The sequence below is a fragment of the Sapajus apella genome, unplaced genomic scaffold (genome assembly GCF_009761245.1).
Source record: "Sapajus apella isolate SASKATOON/1434 unplaced genomic scaffold, GSC_monkey_1.0 scaffold52, whole genome shotgun sequence".
Classification (NCBI taxonomy): Eukaryota; Metazoa; Chordata; class Mammalia; order Primates; family Cebidae; genus Sapajus; species Sapajus apella.
The window spans coordinates 88,228-101,829 of NW_022436992.1; the positions used below are offsets into that span (position 1 = coordinate 88,228).

The window sequence follows — 13,602 nt, forward strand, 5'->3', positions numbered from 1 at the left end:
TACCCAGGCTGGAGTGCAATGGCGCGATCTCGGCTCACCGCAACCTCCGCCTCCTGGGTTCAGGCAATTCTCCTGCCTCAGCCTCCTCAGTAGCTGGGATTACAGGCACGCGCCACTATGCCCAGCTAATGTTTTTGTATTTTTAGTAGAGACGGGGTTTCACCATGTTGACCAGGATGGTCTCGATCTCTTGACCACGTGATCCACCCGCCTCGGCCTCCCAAAGTGCTGGGATTACAGGCTTGAGCCACCGCGCCCGGCCTTGCAACTTTTATTTTAGAATCAGAGGGTATATATGCAGGCTTGTTACAGAGGTATATTGCATGGTGCTGAGGTTTGGAGTATGAATGAATCCGTCCTTCAGGTAATGAGCATAGTACCCAATAGGTAGTTTGAACCCTTGCCCCTTTTCTTCCTTCCTCCCTCTTGTATTCCCCAGTGTCTATAGTTCCCAGATGTTGATCTTTTTCTGGTGTGCTGCTAAGCTGGTAGAAAGGCTGGAGTTGCTGGCAACCATCTTTGCAACCATGCAGGCAGAGCTACTTTGGAAATGAAGCAAGACAAAGAAGAAAACAGATAAAAGGAGACAAATGTTTGCCTTTGTTTGTACAGCTGGAAACCAGCAGTGCTGGAAATAAGCACTAAACCCAGTTTTTAATTGGGTTTCTCACTTCTAACCAAATGAGGTTAAACAAAGCTTACAGATTTGTATTGGTAGAATTCTTCCTTTTATTTAAAATGGCACTTTTGGCCAGGCAAGGTGGCTTATACCTGTAATCCAAGCACTTTGGGAGGCCAAGGCATGCAAATCACCTGAGGTCAGGAGTTCAGAAACAGCCTGGCTAACATGGTGAAACACTGTCTCTACTCAAACTACAAACCATTAGCTCGCCGTGGCGGCCTTTCTACCAGGTTTTTGTCTCCAAAAGAAAGGGTACTTTTGCTTATTTCTAATATTCCATTTCCCCATAATTTGATGACTGCCCACACTATGTTATTCTGAGCTACTCTCTGCCCCATTTTCCTCCTATCCTCAGTTTCCCCTAGGCCGTCAGCCATCTGAAGTGAAGACATTTAGGCAGGGCATGATGGCTCACGCCTGTAATCCCAGCACTTTGGGAGGCCAAGGCAGGCGGATCACCTGAGGTCAGGAGTTCGAGACCAGCCTGGCCACATGGTGAAACACCATCCTACTAAAAATACAAAAATTAGCCGGGTGTGGGGGCGTGTGCCTCTACTCCTCAGCTACTAAGGAGGCTGAAGCAGGAGAATCACTTGAACCTCGGAGGTGGGTGTTGCAGTGAGCCAAGATCGAGCCACTGCACTCCAGCCTGGGCAACAGAGTGAGACTCTGTCTCAAAAATGAATGAAATGAAAACATTTACTACTTGAAATCCTTCAGACACCCCATCACCTACAGTTCTTTTTTATGATTTAACCACTATCCACCTGCCCAAATGAAATCTATCCTTCAGTAATATTATACTAGCATCTCCCTGTATAAGCTATGCTACAAGTTTGGTTACGCAGTTGCCCACTTTTTAATGCCCAGCTTTTAAGGTTCAAGCCTTGTCTTCTCCCAAGGAGCCACCTCTGACTGCCTCACAATAAGCTTAGGGCCTGCAACTTACCTGTAACTTTTGTTGCACTTACGGCCCTTTACAACTATCTATGTATGTGTCTGTTCCCACTGGTCTATAAGCTCCATGAGGACAGAGCCTTACTTGAGTCATCTGTCAACAGCCCAATATAGGACAAAAAGTGCATGCACCGTTATTATGGAACAGAACTGATAGAGGCTCAGCAATTTGCGCTCCAAAGGTCTAAATTTGAAACTTTCTAGAAAAGGATTTGCAGGACAATCTGACCAATCTTGGGCTTCCAAATTAGTTCCAACAGTTCCAGTATTTTTTTGGCAGAAACAAATAAAAGGTAAGTTTTACTTAATGATTAAAATAAAAGTGAAATGCATTTAGTCCCAGGAAATGAGTCAATGCTTTCTGCATCTTTTTTTGCTGTGACCTTGAGATTCTCTTCTCTTCAGTCCATGATCACTCATAGCTTTCAAACATACATTAAATCTGGGCCAACTCAGGAAATTCATTAGGTAGGAACTCTTTGGATGCACCTCCTTTTTTAACCTCATTAGGATAATTTTTCATTGTATCAGCATTTTATTTTATAGAGCTTCCTAGCACTGTTGAGCATGCAGAATTTTTGCAAATGCTATCCAGAGAAACAGAGGCCTGACTTGCTATGTACTATTTGAACTTGTCGGAGCTTTCGTGGCATGGTCTAAAGAATACTGAAATATTTTTGCTGTATCTCTTAATTGCAATCACTTTCCCCAGGTTGCTTTATGGATTAAATGAGATAACCTACTAAAGGACTCCTGTAAAAAGCAAAAAGGTAGCTAGCTTTTGAGAGGTTCCATGGCAGAGACTGGCATCTAGTGGCCAGCGATAATGGTGCAGGCTAGTGTCCACACCTAAGTGGGGATGGTGCAGGCTGTAGTGTCCATACCTAGTAGGGACATCAATGGGGTATTTGTTGGAGAAGGTCCATGGCATAGTTTGGACACTGTTTCTGGCTGCGCAGGTTGGAACCCAGTGTCTGGCTCTCCCAAAGATTAAGCTTATCCTTTTTATGATCAATTTTAGGCCTACTGAAAATGTCAAAAGAAATACAAAACTGATTGCTAGTTTACTCATAGCTTATACAAAATTAGTATTAACTAGGCTGGGTGTGGTAGCTTATGCCTGTAATCCCAGCACTCTGGGAGGCTGGGATGGGCAGATTACTTGCACTCAGGAGTTCGAGACCAACCTAGGCAATATGGCAAAACTCCATCTTTACAAAAAATACAAAAAATTAGCTGGGCATGATGGTGCATGCCTGTTGTCCCAACTACTCAGGAGGCTGAGGCAGGAAGATCACTTGAGCCTAGGAGGTGGAGGTTGCAGTGAGCCAAGATTGTGCCACTGTACTCCCAACCTGGGCAACAAAAACCCCGTCTCAAAAAAAATAAAATTATTGTTAACTTGTACTGTTTAGCCACATTCATTAAGTTTTTAATTTTAACTCTACGATCTCAGAAACAGGAGTGTACAAAGAGATCTGGAGCCTGATTCGCATGGCAGGAAGGAGACCACGTATTTTTGTCTGGGATGGGTTTTAGCCACTATCAGAGGCATAGTTTGTTTCTCAGGCTTTGGGTCCTAGTATGATACTTAGTTCATTCAGGAACTTCCATTTTTAAGGGCTAAGAAAACATTTTAGCCACTAAATGTATACAAAGGTAACTTTTCAAATTTAAGCTATACTCAAAGAATCCGCAGAACTTGCAAAACTCTCAAGTTTCTATATTTAAACAGAAATAAGTGTGTTGATATACATAATCAGTCATTTCTTGCTTTCAATATATTTTATTCTGATAAAGTTACAAAAGTAGATACAAAATACTTTTTAAAAAAGTACAGTTAACGGACTTAGAAAAATAGATAAAGCCCCTAAGGATTTTAAAATACAACATAAATTTTTATGTAAAGAACATTTAAAAAGATTTTAGATGGTAACCAAAACTAACTTACGCAAACTATTTTTGATGTAGAATAGAATGCTGTTCTTAATAATAGTCTATAGCACACTGGTAATCCATTTGGACCTACAGAATACTTGTTTGGAATAGAATCTGATAATTAGAGAAAACCCAAATGAATGTCAATGCAGTTGCTTCAAAAAAAAATTACTGCTACAACATAAACTATCATCCCCCAAGGCCTTTTACATACAGTCTGAAATACCAAAATTGAAAGCAAAAATAGGATGACCTAAGGACTACGATTTTACCTCTTTGCCAGAATTCTACAATAGTAGAAACCAAATTCACTTACTGAACTGATCTCGGGGAAATAACGTGCCTGCTGAAGGTTGTGCTCAGCCTTTGGTGTCCAGGCTGGCATTTTTCAGGTGAGGCTTTGTTATCGACAGGAGGCAGGCTCCTACAACAAGGCAGCGACTGCACCAGCGCCATGACTAGGGCTGCTTAAAAACAAATCTTCTAGGACTTATGCTCCTTGGGCCTGATTTGTTAATGCTTATGAGGTAATGATATTATGTTTGAGAAGTTCTACTTTTAGTACATCCTCAATGCTCAGACAGAAGGCCAACAATACAATCAGAAAATCATAATATTGGCAAAACTTAATATTACCGCCAAGATTGTTCCTCTTACCCCTGCACTACTAGAAAAACTTTACCTTTGTTACCTAAATCATGGTGAATACAGATTTTGCATTTCTCATGTAAGCAGCTATATGAGTTAGGGTTCTACAAGCCTTAGATGAAAGGAAATACTTTGTTTGCTGGAAGTCCTGTAAAATCACTTTATTCACAATCTGAAGAATGAAAGACACATTTGGCTGTCAATACAAAAACTAGTAAAAGGAAGTTCAACTACTTAAAAATCTGTACATCACTGTCCAAGTTTTTTTTGAAGGCCTGAAAATTAAAGCATCATAGGATTAACTGCATAATTTAGCAAGCACTCTTCACCCCGTGACTGTAACCATGTATGAAGAGCAGAGATCAGACACTGAAGAGATGACTTCTGATTAGCCAGGGGGAAGGGAATGAGTGTTATGGAACAGACAAACCTTGGGCACGGGGAGATAAAAGTCTCGAGAAGAGCCAAAAAGATTGATTTCTTCAAATTGTTATCAAAGGTTGCCCCTCTAGCCAAGCCAAGAAGGCGCCATCCTCATCTCATTATCTCCCCTTCCTCCAATTCTCCTCCCCACCTTGGCTCCCCAGCCTTGGACTTAAACACTAATATTTAGGTGTACGGTTGGTTAAGCCAGATTAACTTGGGATCCTGGTAATGTTTTTATCTTTAAAAAGGACAGTCTGAGTATCAAAATACCAACACATCTCTGATTTATGTCCTATTTATAAGCTGCCTTTACTACTGTCCTGACGTGATCGTCTTTCATTTGCTTTGGGGCTTAGAAAATAAGTGGAGAAAAGTGATAACTTTTTTTTTGTTTGATTATATTTGAAATATTAGAAATAATGAGGAATGTATAAGCCGAGCTGAGAAACCAGTTTCATCACTTGTGGACTTAAAAAAGTAAAGCCAACAGGGTTTAAAAGTTGAGAGGCAGTTCACAGCCTAAGTGACATCTAGAAACCTGCTTTCTTGTTTGCAAATGATCAACATGAACATACAGAATGGCTGACATTTGGACCTTTGGATAAACTTAAAACATGGATTATGGAATGTCTAATAGAGGGCTTTTCTCTCTCTTTTTTAATAATGACTGTCCCACACTTTAATTCCTCAATGATATGTGGATGCTACCTAAATCAGATGAAATGTTCTATTTCCTTTAAAACTCTGTATATATTTAAGAATTTATAGAAAATGATTATTTAAAATGGAGTTTCTAAATAATTATTTTCTTTATAGTTTAGTGGAATAAGAAGAAAAATTTAAAAAAAAAAAAAAAAAAAAACCATCAAATCTAACCTTTATCAAAGCCATCAAGGAGGCTGGTAAAGTACTTTGCCAAAACCACATTCTGAACCACATAGAATGCTGATGAACTTAAAGCTTTGCCAGTTTGGCATGTCTTCCAGTATAATAACTGTTGTGCCTCAGTACATTTTAAATAGACTGTTAGAGTTTACTATATCCTAGAAACCAAATAAAAAATAAATGTTTTCTTCACTCAAGGGGAAGGTTTTCTTTATCCCAATAGAAACAGGAATTTCAAGTTTTGATACAAAAACAATTAAGATAAAACCCAAGTGGGAGCTCAGTCCATCTTTTGAATATTAACAGAATGAGGATTTTTTTAAACTTATTTCTCCCATTTTGTCTTCTTTAAACACATACACTCACTCACTCTCTCAAGAATAGGTAGCACACCAAAACTTTAGCTGTGTTGTAAGATGTGTACACCTTCACGGTTTATTGTGGTTTTTCTTAAGTTTTATCCTCATTAGAATAAAGTTCATGCATTTCTACACTATTCTTGACTAAGGCTCAAGACACAATAAAAACATAGAAGTAATTTTTTTAATAAAAGGAAATAAAATAATCAAGTACTCTGAGTATTTTCCTCCATTCTCTTATTCAGAATTTCAAGGCCTCTGAAAAATAATGAAATAATAAAAATAGTGGTTTTGAGATCTAAATTTGTTATAATATTTTGGATTCCTTTTCTCAGCCAAAAGCTACTATTTGAATGAAGCTTTTCAGACTACAAGCCTGGAAGACCATCCTTAGAAGACATAAAAAAATTACTTCTGATATACACACTCCTAATAATTTAGACAGATGTGAAAACAATTCCAAATAAAGATTAAAAAATAAAGTCCCTGTAAAAATAACTTTGGTTGCTCCCACCCACACATGCCGTATGATGATTTAAACTGCAATCATGAATTTTGAAAAAATATACGTATCTTATCTATAAAAACACTACCATACAAACTTGAAACTAAAATGTTATCTGAAGTGACACACATGTTCTAAATTTCAAGGATACTTAGAAATACATTTTTTATTTGTAAAATAAAAGAATAAAACCAATCTGATTGTGTTATTAGGAAATCTGTTCTGGAAACTTATTCATAAGTTATTGGTGGAAATGCTCAATGTCCATTATGCTGTCACTTAAAATAGATTCAATCATTTTCTTGTAAAGAAATGACTGAGTAAAATGAGTAAAAGAATAATAAGTAAACTTATAAACTACAGGTTAATCATCACATATTACAACCAGGTATGACTCTGTGATAAGAACAGGAGTCATACTTGGTTGCTATCACAGTACTTATGATCTGGCTGTGTCCTTAAGGTCTTACTTGGAAACTATCACGCCAACCTACCTTTGGGATAATTTTATCAGTAGACACAGACAACGGGTATCTTTTTATCCTGTTTTCTTAAAGTTTGTATCACTAGTCTGTAACAGATAGCAATGAGATAGTTCTAGCAACAGATGAAGCAAGAGGGTGACTGTGTTCTAGAAGAAACATTTATCTGTCTTTTGATCCAAGTTTCTCTATTAATTCTTGAAGAGGTGCCAGCTCACGCCTATCAATCAGATTAAACTCCTAAAAAGAGAAGAAAAGTAACATTTAAAAATGCATCTAAAACTGAAACTCTTTAATTGTCTCAGGGATTCCCAACCCTAGTTTTCTGAAGTCCAAAAGAATCATGAAATAACCTCTGTGACCATTTTAAAATAGGTATTCATTCTCTTCTTTTTCTTTCTTTTTTTTTTTTTTTTTTTTTTTGTACAGACGTGGTCTCACTATTTGCTAAGGCTGGTACTGAACTTTGGCTTTAAGTGATCTGCCCACCTTGGCATCCCAAAGCGCTGGGATTACAGGGGTGAGCCACCATGCCTGGCCCTCTTTTTAAAAATATAGGTTTGGGCCGGGCGCGGTGGCTCAAGCCTGTAATCCCAGCACTTTGGGAGGCCGAGGCGGGTGGATCAAGAGGTCAAGAGATCGAGACCATCCTGGTCAACATGGTGAAACCCCGTCTCTACTAAAAATACAAAAAATTAGCTGGGCATGGTGGCGCGTGCCTGTAATCCCAGCTACTCAGGAGGCTGAGGCAGGAGAATTGCCTGAACCCAGGAGGCGGAGGTTGCGGTGAGCCAAGATCGCACCATTGCACTCCAGCCTGGGTAACATGAGTGAAACTCTGTCTCAAAAAAAAAATAAAAATATAGGTTTGACATTGTGATATATGTATTTGGTTTTCCTCCCTGTTTCCTGACACATAGCTCGTAAAACCCTTGCTGGAATTACCAAAGTGGTAAGAGTATCTTGTATTGCTAATGAGATGACTGCTGACTGGGGGCTCCTATAAAGCGTCAGGATGGGAACTGGTCAACCTTCAGCCAGCCCTCTTTCTTCCCAGATCACAGCCTGTGGGGAGGGGAGAGGGCTGGCTAAAGGCTGAGTTGATCACCGATGGCCAATTATTTAATCAATCATGGCCAAGTAATGACGCTTCCATAAAAACACAAAAAAACAGGGCTCAGGAGAGCTTCTGGACAGCTGAACACATGGAGGTTCCTGGAGCATGGCATGCCTAGAGAGAGCGTGGAAACCCCTTCTCTGCTGGCCCTACACATCTCTTCTATCTAGCTGTTCATCTGTATCTTTTGTAACATCTTTCATAATAAATGGGTAGAGATAAGTATTTCCCTGAATTCTATGAGCTGCTCTAGCAAATTAATCAAACCCAAGGGGAGGGAGATTGTAGGAACCCTGGTTTACAGTCAGAGGTATAGATGACAATCTATTACTTTTGATTGATATCCAAAGTGGGGGGCAGTCTTGTGTGACTGAGCTCTCAACTTGTAGGGTCTGATGCTACCTCTAGCTAGTATCAGAACTGAATCAAATTATAGGACATTCATCTGGTATCCACTGTATAAATGATCATTTGCTTGGTGTGTGAGGGACAGTCCCCATGTTTGGTCACAGAAGCATTCTGTGTGGTGAGAGTACAGGAGAAAAAAGGGAGTTTGTTTTACAATATTCTTACAACAGGAGACTTATTAAAGAAGCAACTCTAGGTATCAGTATGATCCTCACTTTGTTAAACATTGAAATCAAAACTGTATATATATATTTAAATTTACATAGAAATTACCTGAAAAAGGCTGGGCATGGTGGCTCATGCCTATAATTCCAGCACTTTGGGAGGACAAGGCAGGTGGATCACTTGAGGTCAGGAGTTCGAGACCAGCCTGGCCAACCTGGTGAAACCACATCTCTACTAAAAATATAAAAATTATCTGGGTGCCTGCAATCCCAGCTATTTAGAAGGCTGAGGCAGGAAAACTGCTTGAACCCAGGAGACAAAGGTTGCAGTAAGCCACTATCATGCCATTGCACTCCAGCATGGGCAACAGAGCAAGACTCTGCATCCCCCCGACCCCGAAAAAAGAAAACTACCTGAAAACTACAAACTCAACTTTTGATAAAGGGGCAGTAGAACCTTATGCAACAATCTGAGAAGGAAGATCAGGAAGAGCATGGTACAGTACACAGACCTATAATATGCAGTATCTACTATAAAGCTACCAGGAAATATCTAGACAGACATATGTATGTAATGCAATATGCAAAATACAAGTATCTCTAAAGTTAGGCTAAAGGCGTACCAATTCTTTGATATCTTTTTCAAACAATGTGAATTATTTTTTAATTTTTAAAAGTTCCAATTCTCGCCAGGTGCACTGGCTCAGGCCTGTAATCCCAGCACTTGGGGATGCCAAGGCGGGCTGATCATGAGGTCAGGAGTTCGAGACCAGCCTGACCAACATGGTGAAACTCCATCTCTACTAAAAATACAAAAATAAGCTGGGTATGGTGACACGCACCTGTAATCCTAGCTACTTGGGAGGCTGAGGCAGGAGAATCACTTGAACCCAGGAGGTGGAGGTTGCAGTGAATCAAGATTGTTCCACTGCACTCCAGCCTGGGTGACAGAGAGAGACTCTGCTTCAGGAAAAAAAAAAAAAAAAAAGATACCTTTTTATACTGCCGCACACATCAATCAACTGTGGAAAAGAGAACAAAACAGAAAAGAGAAGCTTGCCTATAATTGGCTCTACATGTATAAATAAGACACACTGCTGTTTGTTGAAGTTCCCACTGGACTTCAAACAAGTCCAAGTCACTGGACACAGAAATCGACATGGTTCAACTTACCTGAACAAAGAAAATAAAGTGCTTAAAGGAGGTGTTGAGGTGGGCCTCCTCTTGCAGCTGCATCACAGAATCAAAGTGCTGGTGATAAATATGGGCATAAACCCTGAACAGGCGCTTTAGAATAGTCTTTGCCACAGACATAAAGTTTTTGGGAAACGGGACACCTGTAATTAAATACACATATATAACAATTAGTCTGTTATCTAATTTAACAGTAGAAAGTTGTTTGTGATAGGGTCTCACTTTGTCACCCAGGATAGAGTGCAGTGCTATAATCTCAGCTCATTGCAGCCTCAACCTCCTAGGCTCAAGCGATCCTCCCACCTCAGCCACCGCCGCATCCCCACAAGTAACTTGAACTACAGGTGCATGCTATCATGCCCAGCTAATTTTTTGCATTTTTCTTTGTAGAGATGGGCTTTGCCATGTTGCCCAGGATACTCTTGAACTCCTGAGCTCAAGCGATCCGCCTGCCTCGGCCTCCAAAAGTGCTGGGATTACAGGCGTGAGCCACCATGCCCATCCTAACAGTAGAAAGTTTACACACTGCCATGAGCACCTGCAACATATAAACACACACATTCACAAATACACACAAACCTACCTCTGTGTGTGTGTGTGTGTGTGTGTGTGTGTGTGTGTGTGTGTGTGTATTTTAGTTACAGAGTCTCACTGTCGCCAGGCTGAAGTGTAGTAGCACAGTAGTGTGATCTCGGCTCACTGCAACCTCCGCCTCCCAGGTTCAAGTGATTCTCCTGCCTCAGCCTCTGAAGTAGCTGGGACTACAGGCACGTGCCACCATGCCTGGCTAATTTTTTGTATTTTTCGTACAGATGGGGTTTTATCGTGTTAGCCAGGATGGTCTCAATCTCTTGACCTTATGATCCACCTGCCTCAGCCTCCCAGAGTGCTGGGATTATAGGTGTGAGCCACCACGCCTGGCCTCTGTATATATTTCTTAAAGACAAGGAAATGAAAACCCAAGCCCATGTCCTCACAAAGTACCACATTTTTCTCACTGTCTTAGGCACAGGTATCAAATTGAATCAAAGATCAAAAATCCACTAGTTTCAGTTTTGTTTTGTTTTTTCTTTGGAGACAGTCTACTCCGTCACCTAGGCTGGAGTTCAGTAGCACAATCATGGCTCATTGCAACCTCCACCTCCTAGGGTCAAGCAGTCCTTCCACCTCAGCCTCCCAAGTAACTGGGACTATAGGTGTACGCCACTACGCCTGGCTAAATTTTGTTTTTTTTAGTAGAGACGGGATTTCGCCATGTTGGCCAGGCTGGTCTCGAACTCTTAGCTCAAGTGATCTACCTACCTTGGCCTCCCAAAGTGCTGGGATTTAGTTCTTTAATAATAGTTTCTTTCTGAAATTAAATGCAACAAGAGTAAGCATTTTAATTATAAATATTTTTACTTTTTGTATTTTGTAACTCTAAAGAAATTACACTGGCTCAGCACAGTGGCTCATGCCTGTAATCCCAGCATGTTGAGAGGCCGAGGTAGGCAGATTAATGAGTTCAAGATCAGCCTGAGCAACAAGGTAAAATCTCATCTCTTAAGAAAAAAATAAGAAATTACGTATCTATGCACTCAATGAGGACTGAAAACTCTCCTAAGCAAAAGAAAAAGGTGGCCAGGCACAGTGGCTCACACCTGTAATCCCAGCACTTTGGGAAGCCAAGGCAGGCAGATCACAAGGTCAGGAGTTCGAGACCAGCCTGGCCAAAGAGACCAGTATGGCCAACATGGTGAAACCCCGTCTCCACTAAAAATACAAAAATTAGTTGGGGTGGTGGCAGGCACCTATAATTCCAGCTACTTGGGAGGCTGAGGCAGGAGAATTGCTTGAACCTGGGAGACAGAGGTTGCAGTGGGCTGAGATCACACCACTGTACTCCAGCCTGGAGGACAGAGCAAGACCCTGACTCAGAAAAAGAAAAAGGCTCACTTTATCTACATATGAAAAATATTTTATCTTCTGAATACTCTGAAAGTCAGACTTTTCTTTCTGAAACTAATAGTCCCAACCTTTTAATTTTATTAAAGGGCTATTTTCATTTTCCTGATGCCTAAAAAGGAAGTATGTTTCCTGAAAAGGTGGCAGGGGGACACCCCATTTTTCAAAGAAAAAACACGCCTTCTTGGAAGAGGCCGGGCGCAGTGGCTTACATTTGTAATCCCAGCACTTTGGGAAGCCTAGGTGGGCGGATCACAAGGTCAGGAGTTCAAGACTATCCTGGCCAACTGCCTCTACTAAAAATACAAAAATTAGCTGGGCATGGTGGCGCGCCCCTGTAGTCCCAACTAATCAGGAGGCTGAGGCAGGAGAATTGCTTGAACCCGGGAGGTGGAGGTTGCAGTAAGCCGAGACTGCCCCACTGCACCCCAGCCTGGTGACAGAGCAAGACTCCATCTCAAAAAAAAAAAAGAAAGAAAGAAAACAACTGGGGTAGAGTTTGGTATCCTCTTTCCAAGCAGTGGCGATGGGGATCCAACTGGTTACCTTCCTGAGAATTTTTGTTGACAATACCAAAGTCCATTAGAAAACAAGGACAGGCATGGCCAGGCACGGTGGCTCATGTGTGTAATCCTAGCACTTTGGGAAGCCAAGGCAGGCAGATGACATGAGGCCAGGAGTTTTGAGACCAGCCTGATCAACATGGCAAAACCCCATTTCTACTAAAAATACAAAAAATTAGCCGGGTGTGGTGGCATGCACCTGTTAGTCCCAGCTACTTGGGAGACTGAGGCATGAGAATTCCTTAAACCTTGGAGGTAGAGGTTGCCATGAGCCACAATCATGCCACTGCACTCCAGCCTGGGCGACTGCACAAGACTCCATCTAAAAAAAAAAAAAGAAAAAAAGAAAGAAAGAAAGGAAAGGAAAGAAAACAGAGAGGAGAAAGACAATACAATTAGCACTGACTACAGTAAATAAACATACTAAGACATAAGAAAGAAAGCATCTGCTTTCAAAATAACCTGCATTAGTTGGCCTCAATGGCCTGTTCCATGATACTACTCTTGAAACACATTCTTTTTACATTCATTCAGAAAACAAAGGCTTAAAACACTCTTTATCTGCATTTTTTCCCAGCCAGTTCTCAATAATCTGAAACTTGCTATATTTTGCTGATTTCTGTGGTTATAATCGCCATCACCACCCCAGTCCTGGTTAACCTGACTTTTCAAACATTATCCTGGAGCTTATACACATGTTTTCCTGGGCAGGATCCTGTATTCATGTGCTGAAAAAGTAGATTTCTGGCCAGGTGCAGTAGCTTACGCGTGTAATCTCAAGCTCTTTGGGAGACTGAAGCAGAAAGGCTGCTTGGGTCCAGGAGTTTGAGACCATCCTAGGCAACATAGTGAGACTGCATATCTACAAAAAATTTAAAAATTAGCTGGGCATGGTGGCACACATGCCTGTGGTCTCAGCTACTCAGGTGGCTGATGTAGGAGGACCACCTGAGCCTGGGAGTCGAGGCTATAGTGAGCTGTAACTATACCACTGCACTCTACCCTGGGCAACAGAGTGAGACTCTATCTCAAAAAAGGCAGATTTCAACCGGGCGCGGTGGCTCAAGCCTGTAATCCCAGCACTTTGGGAGGCCGAGGCGGGTGGATCACGAGGTCAAGAGATCGAGACCATCCTGGTCAACATGGTGAAACCCCGTCTCTACTAAAAATACAAAAAATTAGCTGGGCATGGTGGCGCATGCCTGTAATCCCAGCTACTGAGGAGGCTGAGGCAGGAGAATTGCCTGAACCCAGGAGGCGGAGGTTGCGGTGAGCCGAGATCGCGCCATTGCACTCCAGCCTGGGTAACAAGAGCGAAACTCCGTCTCAT

At 41.3% G+C, this 13,602-nt stretch overlaps 1 protein-coding gene and 1 long non-coding RNA gene across 2 annotated transcripts in view; one reads left to right on the plus strand and one right to left on the minus strand.

The window, feature by feature from the left end:
• Positions 1–4,371: 4,371 nt before the first annotated feature.
• The window catches only part of MOB1A (MOB kinase activator 1A), a 28,444-nt gene continuing 19,213 nt past the window's right edge, over positions 4,372–13,602 (minus strand). The window contains exons 5-6 of the mRNA XM_032243360.1: positions 9,745–9,908; positions 4,372–7,122 (exon numbers count right to left, since the gene is read on the minus strand). Coding sequence (XP_032099251.1) covers positions 7,045–7,122; positions 9,745–9,908 — 242 coding nt within the window. The 3' untranslated portion in view covers positions 4,372–7,044. The remainder of the gene's footprint in view (positions 7,123–9,744; positions 9,909–13,602) is intronic.
• Positions 7,121–8,224, plus strand: LOC116526791. Its single transcript, XR_004258281.1, has 2 exons — positions 7,121–7,440; positions 7,749–8,224. It is a non-coding gene; the product is annotated as an uncharacterized LOC116526791 (long non-coding RNA).